The following is a 17,289-nucleotide window of genomic DNA, read 5'->3' as shown; positions in this document are numbered from 1 at the left end:
TTTAACAATTAAAAACCTTTTAAGGGGCCAGACACGGTGGTTCACACCTGTAATCCCAGCACTTTGGGAGGCCGAGGTGGGCAGATCACGAGGTCAGGAGATTGAGACCATTCTGGCTAAGATGGTGAAACTCCACCTCTGCTAAAAATACAAAAAATTAGCCGGGCGTGGTGGCGGGCGCCTGTAGTCCCAGCTACTCAGGAGGCTGAGGCAGGAGAATGGCGTGAACCCAGGAGGCGGAGCTTGCAGTGAGCCAAGATCGCACCACTGCACTCCAGCCTGGGCGAAAGAGTGAGACTCCGTCTCAAAAAAAAAAAAAAAAAAAGTTAAAAAAAATTTTTTCCCGAGACTATAGAAATGCTCACCTATATTAACTTCAAATTCACGTGGCCTTAAGTAACTTACTTATATGCTTGAACTAACTCACACAGGATTACAGAATGAGGGCATATATCTAGAGTTTGCTGCAGAGAATAATTGTTTTTCGTTTAAAACTTTTTTTTTTATTTTTTTGAGACAGAGTCTCTCTCTGTCACCCAGGCTGGAGTGCAGTGGCGTGATCTCGGCTCACTGCAACCTCCACCTCCTGGGTTCAAGCGATTCTTCTGCCTCAGCCTCTGGAGTAACTGGGACTACAGGCGCGTGCCACCACACCTGGCTAGTTTTTTGTATTTTTAGTAGAGACAGGGTTTCACTGTGTTAACCAGGATGGTATAGATCTCCTGACCTCGTGATCCACTGCGCCCGGCCTTAAAACTTTTTTTGATAAAGAAAACAAAACAGGTTGGATGCAGTGGCTCACACCTGTAATCCCAGAACTTGGAGAAGCCAGGAGTTTGAGACCAGCCTGGGCAACATAGTGAGACCCCATCTCTACAAAAAAAAAAATTTTTTTTTAAAGAAAACAAAGCACACTATTTGTAGAAAAGCTAGAAAACGGTAAAGAAGGAAAAAAAAAAAAAACCCCACTGGCTACCCAGAGAAAACTTGAGTTAACATTTTTGGGACATTTCCTGCAAAAGGCAAAGTGCCCAGTGAAGTTGAACCTGAAGCCTTGTCATAATCTTTTGCTGATGCCTTGATGCCATTTTGGGGAATGGGGGAGGTGGCCTGGCAGTTTTGTCTTCCTTTGTTTGGAAAATCCAGCAGAATGGGTCTTGCACATTGGAAAGGCAAACATTCACCTATTATTCTTGGAGAAAACAGTGAATTTACCTGAATTCTGCAGGAAGATGTTGCAAACTGAGATATGAAGTGTTCTGCCTTAGTAAGGATCAAATGGTCTTTTAGCCTAATCTTTCTTTGAAGTGCATGAAATTGATTCCCCAGGAGTGTCTTTAAACTCAACTGCATGTCCTCCTCCACAGAATCATTTTAGATAAAACACTGGGTCTGTGTGAAGGGCACACAATTATGTAGGCTGTGGGGTGACTCATCTGGGTCCAGGGTCTCTTAGCAGAATGCTGGGGGATTTAGGAAGTTTCCCACCATGGAACAGTTGGTAGGCAAGGGCTGCCTCCAGGCGTCAGGTGTGACTGATGCCACCTGCCCTGCCCTGGTCGGTCAGCCCACATTGCCCTGGAAACCAAGGTGACGGCTTGCATTTGCAAACACCAGAGAATAAAGCCTAGGCAGATGGATCAGATCCTGGTGGTAAGAATGCGGATGGACCCTCTGGTCTCAGCTTGAAAGAGGTGGAGTCCTCCATCAAACCTACTATGCCAAACTCCTTCCCCAAAAGGAAATAGGAGAAATATCCTGCAGGCAAACAATTCTGTTCTAACTAGGAAATGAGGTAATCTACCAAGTTCAAGCAGAGAAGAGGGCTTGAAAAACCAAGAAATAAAAAGTGGGAAGGAGGTAGACCTCTTGAAGCCCACCTGGCAAGAAGCAGATTTACAGCTTGGTAATATTATGCTTAAGCCCATAAAAGCAGAAAGGATAGGACAGTGGGATAGGAATCTGGAAGTAGAAGACAAGAGGTAAGAAAATTGGATACTGACTTAAAAAAAAAAAAAAAAAAAACCCAGACATCTGACTTGACACTCTCCGTCTTGTTAATTTCTTCAATGATGATATTAACTAAGAAGGGGTAGGAAGAGAATTGGGGAAGGGGTAGGAAGAGGAGAATGCTGAGAAGAAAGTCTGGCTGATGGGACCAGCTCGTCTGGATTAACCTTCTAATCTTCTATAGAGGAGGAAAACCAAGGTCTGGAGAAGAGATGCAACTCTACTCAGAGTCTGCATGTCCCCCCCAGCCTGGGACACGTGGGGCCTGAGTGCATGTCCACAGCCATCTTCCCCAGCTCCCTCTCCAAGGGGCCACCCAGCCTCGCGCCATGCCCAAGCCCTGGCCCAGGAGAATCTCTCCGAGCCCAGATACCCTTCCGGGCCTAAGCAGGCCCTACTCTCCCAACCCTCAGTTACCTTCTGGGATGACTCCAGCCAGTTGCCCTGGTGAGGGGGCTGTGTCACAAGGGGGCCTGGGGTCCCTCAACCTGGCACCCATGCAGTGTCCCCCGACCTGGCCTGCCTGAGTCCTCCCACACAACAAGCCGAGTCAGGGGCAGGGAGGGGGCCTCCACATTTTATTAGGGATACGGCAGAAGCAGAGGCAGGAAGCAGAGCAGCCGCATTTTAAACAACACATAAATTAACCGCAGTGCGGGGCTGGGGGCTGGGGGCTGGGCCAGGCGCTTCAATATATAAAAACAACAACAAAAAAGACGGACGAATAGACCCCAAAGGCATGGGGCAGAGGAGGGCAGCACCATCCATACAGCAGGGAGGACCAGGGCAGAGAGAGAAGGCAACTTGTCCCCCTGGCCCCCAAACTCCACCAGCACGGGGGCCTCCAGGAGGGCCTCGCGAGGGCTTCGGGGCAGAGGAGCAGCCGGGTTGGGCAGAGATGGCACGGCTGGTGGGCAGGAAGCCCAGCACCACAAGATGGCTCAGCCTGAAGTAGGGACTGGGGGGCTGCGACACAGTGGCCTTTAACCCCCAGTCCCTTCAAGGAAGAGCCTTACTCTGGGTGAGAGAAGGGACCAAGGGCGGGGTCTCTCCCTGAGCTGAGCACGGTCATCTCATCCGCCATAGCAGTGGGTGGTGGGGTGTGCCAGGGACCCCCTTTTCACCTTCTTATCCACCTGCCTCCTTGGTCCCTTCAGGGAGGGGTCCCCGTCTCCGGGGGCTGGGCATGAAGAGAGCCGGTCCAGTCTGTGGTCCCCAGCTCCAGCGGGGCCGTGGCGTGGCGCAGCCCCTCAGCCCTGACTCCCACAGGAGGAGAGCGAGTCGTAGAGCGAGTCACTGAGAGACTCCGAGGTCTCCAGCCCTGGGGGGCCCCCGCTGGCCACTCTGCCTTCCTCGGCCATGTCCGAAGTGCTGGGGGTGCGGCTACCCCCGAAAGGTGGGCCCTGGGGTGTAGGGGACGGGCGGCTGTGCTCCTGGCTTCGCTTCCGGTCCACGGGCAGGGCCTGGGAAAGGAGGGGCAGCTCGGGAGGAAGCTCCTCTCCACCTTTCGGCCCAGCCTCAGAGGCACTGACCTCTGAGGGGCGTCTGTGCACCTGATGGGGGGCTGCTCCAGAGGGGGCCCAAGGTGGGGTATACTTCAGAGGAAACAGGCTGGAGGTACAACTGAGAACAGTCCTACAAGGTTCTGGGGAGGGACAGAAACCTTTCCCCACGAGAGAAGTGCAAGGAGGGCAGTGGGGAGGGCCGCTCACAGGGCATCCCAGGGGTCCTCCTCCCAGAGGGTGCAGCACTGAGACTGTGCGACACACAGGCCGTACCTCACTGGAGAAACTGGTCTCCCCACATCACTCCCTCCTGCTCCCGAGTCCTTTCCCTTTCCTCTGCTGCAATTCTCACCATGGGGGTCCTGGGCAGCCCCTCCAATTGTCGGGGTGGGCACATGAAAGGGTCCGAGGAGCTGCCGGCTGCCCTAGTATTGGGGAAGGTCCAGTTCTTGGCCAGCTGGACAGGAGGGGTGGGGCCTGGGTCTTCACAGGGATCTGTCCAGGAACAAAGGGAAGGTGGATGGAGCTGCCTGGGCAGCTCCAGGATGCCCAGGGGCATCCCACCCTCCCACCTGGACACTCACCATCAGGACAGGTCTCATGGCCCCGGTGGCCCGGAGCAGCGGGTAGCAGTGCAGGGAAGGCTGGCATGCTGGGGTGCCGCCCACTCACCAGCAGCTCCTCTATGCCTGGCACCTCCCGCTCCAGTGTGTGGGCGCGGCGGGGGACTTTGGTAAGGGGTGGGGGCCGAGCTGGGGGTACCCCAGGTTGGGGATCCAGCCGCGGTGGCTTGGTCTTAGGAAGATTCTTGCTGGGGGTCCCACTGCTACCATGGTCTGGGGGTGGGAAGGTCCCAATGCCACTGTCCAAGGTTCGAGTCAAGGAGCCACAGGCTGGGGAGGGGAGGGCCCGTTAAGAGTGTGAGGCTGGGCTCAGTCCCCGGCCTGCCTCCACTTCCCGCCAAGCCCAGGCTCCACCCTTACTCAGGGCCCCTCCTGGCCCAACAGGCTCATTCCACAGCACCTGTCCACCAACCCCACCTGCCCTGGGCTTGGGGAAGGGGTGTAGATGGGGTGAGTACCCTGAGGGCAGGGAAGGATTTGTTCCTGTGTAGCTCCAGTGCCCACCTGGTGCTTGGCACCAAGATGGCACACAGAGCCTGGCACCTGCTGCGGGGACGGGAAGAAGTAAAGTGGGAAGAAGTGGGTAGGGGGGTGGGGGCAGGCCCATCCTCAGCCCCTGACCCTGCTGACCTGTGAAGTGTGAGGTGGGCACTGGCTCGGCCAGGCTGTCCTCCGAGGGCATCTCTTCCCGCCTCCCTGGCTCGCTGCTCGGCTGTGTGGGGTACAGGAGACCTCATAGTCCATTCCTCCCCCCTCCACACCCCTCCCCATGCCTCTAGAGGGTGGGAATGTGTCTGTAAACATATGGGAGTATGAGGATTAGGGCCCAGGAGTATGGATCTGAGAGCCCCTGCAGACTGGGAAGCCCCTCTCCCCTCCCCAGTCTCCCCGTAGAGACTGTGAGTGCATCCAGCACTCATGGTCTTGGGGAAGGGGAACCCTCTAGGGGGTAAGAGACCTGGCAGGGCCAGAGAGCCAGGCCCTCCACCCAGTCCCTACCCCAAGAACTTACCTTTCCAGGAGGTTTTCCGCAGCCCTGAAGAGGGCCCACCAGGCCATTCCGGGGCCCACAGGCTGGCCAGGGGCTCTTGGGGTCAGAAGACACTGGCTGGAAATCCCCGTACTCAGGCTTGGGCTCCCGCCAGCTCTTGGATGGCAACTCCTTGCCATCCACCCTATGGGCAACAGTGCAGATATAGGTGAGGGTGGTCTTGCCTGCCCAGACATTCCAGCCTTGCACCTGCCAATGGTGCTGGGCTTAGGGAGGCACTTCCTGCCATCCACCCCCGGGGAAGGGGACATGTCGCTAGTGATTGCTCCCAACACCCTTCTTGACACTGGCAACAGGCAAGGACCTTAGGGAACCCCAGAGGAACAGAGGGCAGGGGAGAAGATGGGAGAACTCCCTGAAAGTTATCCAGGGTCAAGCCTAGAGACTGCTTGATGGTGATTCCAGGTAGACTGGAAGACCCGGTCACATCCTGGTCCATGAACGACACACTCCACCTGCTCTAGCTGAACTTCTGAGCACACCTGCGGTCCAAACCACGCACCCTACCTGGGGCCCAATTCCTGCAGACTTTCTGCCTCATGTGGCCCAGACAGAGCAACCCCAAGATGGGTGGATCCCTTCTTTAAACCACAACTCCTGTTGTGGCAGATGTCAAAGGGCAAGATGGGAAGAGGACTCCCCTTGTCCCTTTCCTGAGGAAGACCTTTATCAGCCCATAGTTAGGCTCTAGCCTTCACTTAACTATCACATGCAGGCTGCCTCATCTGGTATGGAGACCATCCAGGAAGATGTGGACTGTTAACTCTTCTCAAATGAGAAGCCAGCAATGAGGCCAAGCCCCTGATCTTTCCTCCAGGCCAAGTCACTGACCCCCCCCTCCCCCAGCTGCTTTGGTGGCCTTCTATCCCTTTTGACCTCTGGGAAGCCCCAGCTCCCAGGAAAAGCAGGCCTAGCTCCAGACGCAGGTGTGCCCACGAAGGGAAAAGTGCCCCAAGCCCACCAAGCCCCTGTTGACTGATCCCAGGACCTCACCTGTTTAGCAGCTGCTGCATGAAGGTGTCTGCACCTTGGTACATGCCAGCCAGCTGGCCCTGCACCTGCCCCAGCCCCGTGTTGGGCCCTGGGGCTGGGCCACCAGGCCGTGGCCGGGCCCGGCTGCTTAGGTAGGCCTTCTCCTCTTCCAGTGCCCGACGCAGGTCTTCCGCCTTGGCCATCAGCTTGGAGATGTTGAGGCTCTCGGCCTCCAGCTTCCGGGCTTCCATCTTGACTTCCCTCCGGAGCGGGGAGCCCCCGCCAGCCCCCTCCTTGTTCTTGGTGGCCTCCGTGCGGCGGTTCAGCGCTGGCAGCTTGCTCTTCTTAAGGCCGAACCAGCTGGCGATGCTGCTGGTGTTGCGGTGCTTGACCTCGGCACCGGGGGCTCGCTCCTGGCCCTGGAGCCGCAGCACGTTCTCCTCAATGCCCTTCATCACCTTCTCCTCGATGGCTGAGTGTGGGGCCAGCCCCTCAGGGCCCTGACTTCGGTCAGTGGGGCCAGGTACTAGGGGTGTGGACTGGGCCGTGGTACTACCACAGTCTGCCCAGGGAGGGCCCTTCCCTTTGTCAGGCTTGGGGGACTCCTTGGTGACTAGGGGAGCCCCAGGTCGAGGCACCACCTTGGTTGGTGACTTGGAAGGGAGCTTGGTGGGGCTGCTGTGAGGGCTCTTATTGGGCTTGCCCAGGCTTGGGGCTGAGGTTGGCACTTTGGCAGGGGTACGGGGTACCTGGGGGCACAGGGCCCCTGCCAGCCGGCTCTTGGCCAGCTCCACTTTGGTGAGGCAGCTCCTTGGTGAGACAGGCTCCAGGTCCACCCGGGCCCCCATGGAGTGAGAGGAGTAGACTCGGGCCCCGGGATCCCCCATAAGTCCAGGTTCCTGCTGCTTCAGGCTGTTTGTGCCCAAGGCCACTGCCCCCCGTATCCCCCCCTTGGCTTCTAGCTGCTCCGGTGGCCTGTGGATGGAGGGCACCATGTCTCCAGCACTCTCCCCTGACTTCCCAGGTCCCCGGGTCTTTTCGGTGCCAGGCCTGGCTGGCACCCCATTCTTCTCTGGGCCCAGGGCCCCCTCGGGGCCTGTCTTCAGCTTCCCCAGGGCCGCCAGTCTGTCCCGCAGAGGTGTGCTGCCAGGATCCCCAGGTCGCCGTCCTGACCCCTGGCTGGGCTTCTTGGATGAGTTGCCTGGGGTCCTGCGGCCGGGATGAGGAGACTCCGAGCCTGCCTTGTCCAAACTCTTCTCCTGGGGGCTCCCATAGGGGTACGATTCTGGGAGGCAAGGACTGGGGGGGACTCCAGGGCTTCTGAGGACCTCAGGGGCCTGTGGTACCTCCAGAGTTAGCTGTGGGTAGGTGGGCACCTGCAGTGGGGATGGAGGTGGCTCTGGGGAAGGCCCCCTAAAGGTGCTCCGAGAAAGGTCCAGAATGTTCTCATAGCAGGGAGACACCACTGGGCCTGGGGACAGCGTGGTGGACAAGGCTGACTGCGGGGGTCTGAGCTGTGTGGAGTCTGGGGTTGTGTAGCAGGGTGAAGGGCTGGTGGGCAGGCCTTGCGCCCCCTCTGGGGACAGCTCTCCTCCACCCAGACCCCTTCGGGCCAACAGTGGGGAGGGGCTGCCGTCTGAGCCACTGTTCCGACAGGGGATTCGCGAGTTCCGGGGGAGCTGGGGACTGAGCTGCGGGCCTCCTGGGCTGGGGCTCTTCTCCGAGGTTGGAGGCAGCTTTAGAAACTTGAGACCCCTAGCTGGAGAGGGCAGAAGGGGTCCCTGAGCTTCCCCAGGAGAAGGGGGGCCAATTTGGAGCTTGCTTTTCACCTGAGATGAGGAATGGGGGTGGCCAGGCCGAGAGCCCAGTGGGGCATCCCCAGCACCCATGAACATGCTAAGGAAGGGGAGGGGCCCCTGGCCCTCTGAGGTAGCACCGAAGCCTGGCCTGTGGGCCTCTGGGGTACCCCCACCCCAAGCTGACTTGGGGAGGCCTTTGGACTTAGACAGCTGTGGGGGCGCCTGGTCTGGGGAGGATGACTGCCCGGGACCTGGGTGGTCCCCATTGAGTGGGCCTGCAGCCCCGGCCAGGAAGGCCTGTAGGTAAGACTCTGTGTCCTCAAGGAGCTGGCCCAGGTTCAACTGTCTGCGGGCCAGGGCACCGAGCAGGGTGTCGGGGCTGGGTGCCTCATTGGGGTCACCTGCCTCATCAGAAGAGGAGGAGGAGCTGCTGCCTGGGGCACAGTTTGGGCCAGAGCTGGTGCCCTGGGCCTGAGGAGGTCCCCTGCTAGGACCCCAGGGCCGCCCAGTGTCCTCTTCCCCTCCCAGACCCCCCAAGAGGCGCTCCCAGTGCAGCAGGCCTCCCAGGTTGCCAGGGCCTAGCAGCAGGCAGGGCGCCCAGGGTGAGGGTTCAGGCTGAGGCGGGCCACACAGCTCGCCGTTGATGGGCTCTGGGGAGCCAGGCCCCTGGCCTGGAGGCTGCCAGGGGGTGGCAGGTGAGCAGAGAAGCAAGGGGTCAGTCTCTTCCAGGGCTCTCAGCACCTCCAGAATCTGGGCCTTCTTCCGAAGGAATGGGGATAGGGCATCCAGCGCTGGGGGTGGGGCGGCTGGGGGGCCTGGGCCTCCTGGCCTCAGCTGCTGCTCCCAACATACCTTAGGGGAGAGATGATGGCATGAGGAGGAGACCACACACAGCTGGGATCCAGTTCCAGGCCCAGGCCCTGGGCTGGCTTAACAGGGAATGCCAGGAACAGAGCTGGCCTGGTTGTGTCTGTGTCCCCAAAAGGAATTAACAGCAACTGGGATACGATGGTTCCGCTTCCTCAAGGGTTGCTCAACCCTGGTTACCCCAATTCTTCTTCCTGGCACACTTGGGGTTGGGCAGGCACCCTACATCCTTTTCTTGGTTGCCCCAGCCCCTACTCCCCACAGCCATTTGGATTAGCAGGGCTGACCACCTAAAACTCTGACCTCTGTGTTTGTCCCAGGGGAGGGAGGCCTGTCCATTTCTCGGGCCCAGAAAGAACACACAGACTCCAGAAGGGAGTGTGATGTGGCCAAGTCCTAAGTCAGTCACTATAGGCAAACCCAGGCTTCCTCAGGGAACACAGCTGACCCCGCTGACCTCATCCCCAGCAGAAAGGGGTTGGGGGTCATGCCATGCCCAGCCCTTTCTCAGGTGTAGCATAGTGTGGTATAGTGGGCAACCCATAGGCTCTGGAGTCAGCCTGTGTAGGCTCAAGTTCCAGTTCTACCTATTGATAGGGCCTTCAAGTTATTTGAGCTCTAAGCTGCTTCATTGTGTCATCTGTAAAATGGGATGATTATTACGTTAACCTCACTAAAGAAGACAAATGAGATCCAGGGTGTTCTACACAGTGCCTGGCATGCAGTAAGAGCTCAGTAAGTGTTAACCATGCCTCTTAATGCATTACTAATGCATTTGCTCACAGGGCCAGTGGCTAGGATTGGGGATCTGCTTTTCTTGGCATTCGGCTGCTCACACTTCCAGCCTGGACAAACGTCTGAGCACTGGGAAACAGCCCTTCTCCAGATATTTGCTAGGAAACATCAGTGGAGTACTGACCACAATACCTAGCCCTCCTACCTCTCTCTGCCCAGCACAGTGCCCCAGAGGCAGTGGGGCAGCCGGTCCCTCAGTGGAGCTCAGGGAGGGGGAGGCTGGTGGCTCTGATGGTGGCTGGAGTGGAGTGAGTGGGATCTGCAGAGGGAGAGGCAGAGTTAGCACAGTAGCTGTCTGACCCCAGCTCCCTACTCCCTCGCAAAGCCAGGCCTTCCCCTCTGAGTCCGCTCCTTCACGGAGGACTCCCAGACTCCCAGCCCCAAATGCAGCTCTTGCTGCTGCCCCACCCACCGGTAAGAGAAGCCTCGGGAGACCACAGCACAGGCAGATCTAGGGTCTCAGAGTGAGACTGGTCAGAGGGCTTTGGAGAAACATGAATGTCCCGAGCCCAGAGGGCCACAGCCAGTCTAACTCTGGGTGCCTTTCTTAGCTTCAGGCCTGCTTTACTTTTCTGTGGGGCTTCCTCTCCTCTCACAAAGAGGGTTACCGCAAAGGTCTCTTCCTGTTCTGACCACCTGGGATCTGAGGATCATAGGGACAGCTGAGATAAATGGTCTTAGATGGTCTTAGAAAAGAGATGGCAGGGAGTTATAATATTTCTGTCTCCCCTACCTGGTCTCATGTGGAACATCTACTCTGAGGACTGAAAAGGCAGGATTTAATCATTCTCAGTCCCTGAGAATGTAATTTCCTTCTCCTGGGCATCTTGTGGCTAGATATAAGTCAGCTTTAACTCCTCCCTCTCCCTCATTCTTCACAGCCTTTAAACCCTGTCTCTGCAGCGCCCCTCAAGGCCCCCTGCCCCACAACCTATGGCCAGCTGCAGCAGCGCCTCCAGCCCAGTTCTTCCTGCCTCTGGCCTGCACTGCTCAGCATCTCATTCAGTCTCCTTGACCTGGTTTGGTGGTCTTTCAATCTCCTGTGCACAAGAGAACCTCAAGCATCTTTTTTTTTCTTTAAACTATAAACTCTAACAATGAGATGAGATTTTTTTTTTTTTGAGACAGGGTTTTGCCTCTGTCACTCAGGCTGGAATGCAGTGGCATGACTGTAGCTCACTGCAGCCTAGATCCCCTGGGCTCAAGCAATCCTCCTGCCTCAGCCTCCCGAGTAGCTAGGACTACAGGCACGTGTCACCATGCCTGGCTAATTAAAAAAAATTTTTTTTTTTGTACAGATGGTGTCTTGCTATGTTGCCTAGGCTGGTCTTGAACTCCTGGGCCCAAGTGATTCTCCCTCTTCAGCCTCCCAAAATGTTGGGATTATAGGTGTGAGCTACCGTGCTTGGCCTCATTTTCTTTTCTAAAGCATTTTTGTGCTCAAAAGCCTCCTATGCCTGCCCATTGCCCATGGAAACAAGTGTGAACTCCTCTGCAGGCATTCCGGGCCTGGCTGGCCAGCTGTTCCCATGCCACCGTCTCCACCTTGCTGTCTCCCTCACTGTCCCTTCACACGTACTTTGCTCCAGCCAAGCTGCACAGCTTGCTGCTCTCTGGGCTTCCCTGCCCTTGGATCTTTGCTCATGCTGTTCTTTCCACAGGGAATCCCTCTGCCCCAGTCCCCATTCCACTCTTAAAATCTCCCATCCGGCCGGGCATGGTGGCTCATGCCTGTAATCCCAGCACTTTGGGAGGCAGAGGCGGGTGGGTCACCTGATGTCAGGAGTTCGAGACCAGCCTGACCAACATGGAGAAATCCCGTCTCTACTAAAAATAGAAAATTAGCTGGACATGGTGGCGCATGCCTATAATCCCAGCTACTCGGGAGGCTGAGACAGAAGAATCGCTTGAACCTGGGAGGCAGAGGTTGCGGTGAGCCGAGATCGCGCCATTGCACTCCAGCCTGGGCAACAAGAGTGAAACTCCATCTCAAAAAAATCTTCCATCCATCCATTAAGGCCCAGTTCCACTGTTATTTCCATCCTTCTCTGATGGCCTCCCCACACTGTCCCCTGGGTTCTTTGACAGCACTGTCACACTCTGCCTTGTGGCATGGCGTCTCTACCTCCCTGAGCTCCCAACAGTCCCAGGGTTCTGGGCTCCTGTCGGCCTGCAGAGGCCTCAGCCCTTAGACAGGGCCTTGTGATGCAGTCCAATTCCATACGTGTTGTCAAAGGCACTGCTCACAGTAAGAGCTTAATTGGCATTTGTGCAAAGGGGCTTTCACCCTAGCAAAGCACAAGCTGGGAATCACATCATAAACAGCTGCCACTGACTGACTATCTACTGTGGGCCAAGCGCGACATATCATCTCATTGAATCTTCACATCAACTGCAATATGGGTATTTTTATCTTTATCTGTAAAGAAAAAACTATAGTCTGTAAACCTTAGTAATTTGCCCCAGGTCACACAGCTAAGAAGTAGCTAAGTTAGGGATCCAACCCAAGTTTATCCGAGGCCAAGCTTCGTGCTCTTTCCATTATGTCATGTTACCTCTGGGGAAGATAAATCTATTGGCCCAAACCCCACGAGGTTCCAGAATTCATTTAGGTAAAAAGTAAATGATTTAAGGACACTCGACCCCTGTGTTATCAGCAGTCATTGAGAAGAGTGTGCTGGGGTGGGGTGAGCTGCTGTGGTTGGGCCTCCGGGGATTCCAGGGTGAACCCTGCCACAGGGACAGATCTAGGGCAAGGAGAACTGCAGAGTCACTGCTGTGGACTCTGACCCAGCTCTGTGCCAACCTGGCGAGACGGGGGCTCCAGAGTGGCCATGGTGACAAGGGGCCGCCTCTGCAAGGGCCAAGCTACCAGTGAGCGGAGGGGCTGCCTGCTCAGGGGCTGGAGGCCAAGAGCTGCCCAGTTTGCCTCAGACAGACACAAACACGCACACCCCCCTCCCCCATACACACACACAGAAAAGTGCTTCTCTTCTTGTCAAAGTGAGGGGAAGGGGCTGGCTAACCTCAGAAACAACCTGCTGCTCACCTCAGGCATCTGGAGCTGCTCCTGATCCTCCCACCCCCATGTCTTACCCCATCCGTGGGGGTTCCTCACAGAGTAACCTCAAGTGACACCTTAACTCAGCCCAGGAGTCACCCCCAATAGCCTCCTGCTTCTCCTGGGGAAGGGAGGTGTCAGGGCTCCCAGCAGAGACTGTCTGTGAACAGTTATCAGAACCGAAATGTCTTTCCTGACCTCTCTGTGACACCATACCCTAGGCTGCCTTACACCCAGCCCTACCTCTGTGCCCGGCCAAGAAGAGGCTGTGTCAGTGGCCAAACAAGCCTCTTCGAAGCTTGAAATAATTGCATCTGCAGACTCCACCCATCTCCCCACCCGAGGCAGGAGCAAGTGCAAAGCTCTGTCAACAAGAAGGGACACCCTCCCGCTGGTGGGGAGCACTGGGAGGAGGGAACGGCCAAACCCAGGGGACTTGGGTAGTTTCCATACCCCCAGAATGGAAGGTGGACAGCTGATGGCCTGCTTCCCTAGGGGCATGTGAGAAGACGGTGATGGGGCCGATGGAGCCGAGGAGGCAGGAGGCAGTGCGATGGGAGTGAAAGGAGCGCAGATGCCTACCTGAGGAAGTGAGCCTGTTGTGAGCTGGAGTTTCTGCTGAAACAGGGCACTCAGCATCTGGTTCTGCCGTTCCAGGTCAAACACTCTCTTCTTCAGCTTGATGCACTCCTCTCGCAGGTCCTGCCGCCCACCCCGGGAGGTGCAGGAAGAAGAGGTGAGGATGGTGGGAGAGTGTCACAGTGCTCTTCATCAGAGCAGCGGCATCTGTCTGGAGGCCCCAGGACCCTTCTGGGCACACCCTTCCGCTGCAACCTCCTTCTATGAGGAATCTAAGCCTGCCGATGTTGGTAGCTATAGCATCTTCTAGGGATGGTAAATTCTCTAAAGTTTATCACCCTGGTGGGAGGTAAATCCTATTCTCTTTGTTATCTTTCTCATCCCTAGAATCGACCCCCCGCCTCTTTTTTTCTTTTTTTTTGAGACGGAGTCTTGCTTTGTCGCCAGGCTGGAGTGCAGTGGTGCAATCGCGGCTCACTACAACCTCCACAACCTGGGTTCAAGCGATTCTCCTGCCTCAGCCTTCCTAGTAGCTGGGACTACAGGAGTGCACCACCATGCCCAGCTAATTTTTTTATTTTTAGTAGAGACGGGGTTTCACCATGTTGGCCAGGATAGTCTTGATCTCTTGACCTCGTGATCTGCCCACCTTGGCCTCCCAAAGTGCTGGGATTGCAGGCGTGAGCCACCGTGCCTGGCCCTCTGCCTCTTAGAAACCACACATCAAAAAAGGGCCTATATAAGACAGAGCAAGGCCTTGGAGTCAAAGTGGCCCCGATGTCAAGAAGTTATCCACCATAGGTGAGTAAATATTCAGATGCCATTTAGGTTCACAACATCAACACTGCTTTAAGGGCTATCACAACCTGGAAAAGCCAGCTGGGGACAGGGTAAGGGAAGGAGTCATGCTCAAATCAGTGACCACTGCTCAGAGACCTGGCCTTACCTAGTCCCACCTCTGTCTCTAGGTAGAACAGAATGGACCCGCCCAAGGCGGAAAGACGGGGAATCACCGGAGGGCAACAGCCCATGTCCTCCAAGCCCTTAGTCTCCAGGAAGGGTCTCATCTGCTGTGCCCAGGGCTTCTCCCCAGGGTGTCTGGGTTACTCACCTTCTGGTTCAGCAACGCCTGTACCACGTGGTTGGCAACCTGGGGACAGAAGGCCCCGAGGCAGAGCCATCAGCTGACCCCAGCTTCTGCCAGGAGCAGATGAGCCACGTCCCCCCAGTCCCACTACAGACCCACAGACCTCGTCCAGACAGCGCTCATAAGTCTCCCGCTGGTTTTCGTTGGCCTGGGCAAGTGCCGAGTTCTCTGCCTGCAGGAGTGAGGGAGGAAGAGGGCAAAAAGGTGGCTTTGGGGATTATTCTTCCCCCAGGGCACATTCCTTTTGGGAAAGGGGAGGCAACTACAGGGGTGCTAACTATACCCCCACTCCAGCTCTTGGCTGTGAGCAGATTCTCATATGAGGAATCCTGCAGAGGCCAAGGGCAGCAGGAGGGCAAGGCTGACCTGGGATGGTTTTCTATAAACCCCGACCTCAGTCAGTGGCAATGGGGGCTCTGGGGGATACAGTGGCCAGGTAGACCTGAGGTGGGAGGTGCCCACAGTAACCCTTATTTCCCTGGGAGACGGGTAGAGGAGGCTGTAGGGAGGATGACAGGGTGTTAAGAATGTGGTGAGGGGTGTGGCCTGAGGATCTGCACCCTTATCCCTCAACTCCTGAGCCCTGGGCCATCCAGCCTCTTCCTCTTGTGGCCTCTGACCACCCCCTTTCCTAGAGCCTGCAGAGGCATGAGAGGTAAGGAAGGGAGGTGTTTGGGGGTTAGGACACTCATCCCTGTGCATGCTTCTTGTCCCCGAGCCCTCACTGGGCCGGGCAGCTAAGAGCAAGGAAAGGGCTTCTCAGAGGACCTTTGCAAAAGAATGTTCTGCTAGCCTCCTGCCTGGCAAAGCAGGCTGAGAGGAAGGCCCATGGCACCCAAAAACCCGCAGGAAGCTCAGAGGGAGGGGCAGCCCTGCCTCCCCAGGGCTCTGGCTGGCACTGCTGCCCCTACCACGCCCCATGCCGCACCTCCAGCTCCCGCAGTCGGTGCAGAAGCTCCTGGCAGGTGCCTGGCTCCATGCTGCCATCATCACCCTCTCCTGGCCTTGGGTTTCCAGGACCCCCAGCTGGCTGGTCCATGGCCTCTGACATCTGGCCCTGGGAACAAGGAAGAGAAGCCCCGGCAGGCTACTCCAGGGCATGAGGAGGAAGTGAGAAGGAGGAGGACAAAGATGAAACCCTTTAGTCTCCTTGGAGCTTAGGTCAGTGTGACCTATATGCATGACACTGTAACAACTCAGGGCCAGGCTGGGTATCTCCTGGTCACAGTCACGGGGCAGACACACAGATACTCTCCTCATCTTAAGAACAGAGACCATTGTTTTAGAAAGCCCCATACTCACAAAAGAAACCTGATTTCTCTACTGGGACTGGCCTCAAGCTGGCGCGTCATTCAGCCTCCCTGGGTCTCAGTCCCTCTCTTTGTAAAATAACACCAATATCCCCTAATCTCATTCAGTGTTTGCAAACAAAGATTAGGTCTGTGAAAGTGATTTGAAGAAGTTAAAAAAAAAAAAAACCACTTAAAACACAAGACCGTTATTACTCATAACAGTAATAATAATTTAAACTAATTTAACAAGTAAGACAACTAGGATTTTGTCCTGGGCATCGGTGATCCCCTGCCTGGAGCAGGCACATGCTTTAGGTAGTGGAGACAATGGATAAAACCCTGGCTTTGTGGCCAAAAGCCTCTGCCTGGCTCTGCCTAGTATGAACTGGGTGAACATATGAAAACCGAGCTCATTCATTCACTCGGTCAACCAGATGATCCTCAGTTTCCTAGTTCTGAGAAATGGGCAGAAGAATTCTTCCTCCCTTACAGGGTCATTGTGAGAGTCAAATGTGACCACCTAGGGAAGAGCACCCTGAGAACACGACTCAGTACATGTGGAGAATACAGTTGAGCCTGGGGCCTGGCGCCCTTAGCTCTAGCTCTGGCTCCAATGCTCACTTGCTGGGTTATCCCAGGGCAAGGTCCCGATCCCTGGGCCTCAGGCTCCTCCTGGACAAAGTGGGAAGTGCCCTGCACCCCTCCGGGGCTCTGCTTTCTAGCTCCAGCCTCACTAGGCACCCACTGCCCTGGCAGGAGCTAGGCCCCGTCAGATCAGGCTCTTTGTGCACGATGGTCCTTCTGCTGGGGTCTCTTGACACCACCCGCTCCTTTCGACTTGGCCAGCTCCTCCCTATTCATCCTTCAGGGCTCCCAGGCGATGCTCCTGCAAGATTGTACACCAGCCTCCCCCACCAGACAGTCAACTCCATGAGGGCAGGAACACTGCATTTGCCTCCCCATCCAAACTCACATGCCTCCTGGTGGGATCCCGGGCATGTAGGAGACAGACTGATGACTAGACGAAGCTCATGACCACATCCAGCACGGCCAGGGCTCAGACCTGCGTCACACCATGGGATCCTCCCACCCCACCAAACCATTGCCATTGTTGCTAGCTTGAACTGACTAGTCTTCATCTTCCAATTGAGTTCCAATTTCTCTGCTAGAGAAAAATGTTGTTTTTCTTTCATACAAATATTGTGGAGGTTTCCAGTAGATGGGCAACCCTTCCTATTATAAAAGGGTGGAACCTCGGTCCATCACTGACTACCCCTTGTGCCATTGAAGCCCCCACAAAGAAAAATGGGGTTGGGCGTGGTGGCTTATGCATTGTGACCTCAGCACTTTGGGAGGCCAAGGTGGGAGGACGGCTTACGGCTAGGAGTTCAAACCCAGCCTGGGCAACATACTGAGACCGCATCTACCAAAAGAAAAAAAAAGAAGTGGGAGGATCCCTTGAGCCCTAGAGTTCGAGGCTGCAGTGAGCTATGATCGCCACTGTGCTCAAGCCTGGGCAACAAAGCAAGACCATTTCAAAACAAAAATAAAAAGGCTTGGAGCTTTTGGACTATAGGAGAGAGGTGTC

At 56.1% G+C, this 17,289-nt stretch overlaps 1 protein-coding gene across 5 annotated transcripts in view; it reads right to left on the bottom strand.

The window, feature by feature from the left end:
* Nucleotides 1-2,560: 2,560 nt before the first annotated feature.
* Nucleotides 2,561-17,289, bottom strand: part of NCKAP5L (NCK associated protein 5 like) — a 37,350-nt gene continuing 22,621 nt past the window's right edge. Inside the window, exons 1-12 of one of the 5 annotated variants that reach the window (XM_063786693.1) lie at nucleotides 16,675-16,866; nucleotides 15,338-15,496; nucleotides 14,513-14,581; nucleotides 14,374-14,412; nucleotides 13,266-13,385; nucleotides 9,768-9,881; nucleotides 6,183-8,812; nucleotides 5,151-5,313; nucleotides 4,769-4,850; nucleotides 4,100-4,408; nucleotides 3,868-4,010; nucleotides 2,561-3,473 (exon numbers count right to left, since the gene is read on the bottom strand). In XM_063786693.1, the coding sequence (XP_063642763.1) occupies nucleotides 3,261-3,473; nucleotides 3,868-4,010; nucleotides 4,100-4,408; nucleotides 4,769-4,850; nucleotides 5,151-5,313; nucleotides 6,183-8,812; nucleotides 9,768-9,881; nucleotides 13,266-13,385; nucleotides 14,374-14,412; nucleotides 14,513-14,581; nucleotides 15,338-15,460 (4,005 nt within the window). In that variant the 5' untranslated portion in view covers nucleotides 15,461-15,496; nucleotides 16,675-16,866 and the 3' untranslated portion in view covers nucleotides 2,561-3,260. Of the gene's footprint in view, nucleotides 3,474-3,788; nucleotides 4,011-4,099; nucleotides 4,409-4,768; nucleotides 4,851-5,150; nucleotides 5,314-6,182; nucleotides 8,813-9,767; nucleotides 9,882-13,265; nucleotides 13,386-14,208; nucleotides 14,413-14,512; nucleotides 14,582-15,337; nucleotides 15,497-16,322; nucleotides 16,389-16,674; nucleotides 16,867-17,289 lie in introns of those variants that run through there. The other 4 variants (XM_016923446.3, XM_003313708.6, XM_016923449.3 and 1 more) reach the window with 4 other exon arrangements.

The sequence above is a fragment of the Pan troglodytes genome, chromosome 10 (assembly GCF_028858775.2).
Source record: "Pan troglodytes isolate AG18354 chromosome 10, NHGRI_mPanTro3-v2.0_pri, whole genome shotgun sequence".
NCBI classification, from domain to species: domain Eukaryota; kingdom Metazoa; phylum Chordata; class Mammalia; order Primates; family Hominidae; genus Pan; species Pan troglodytes.
This window is presented reverse-complemented; position numbering and strand designations above follow the sequence as displayed.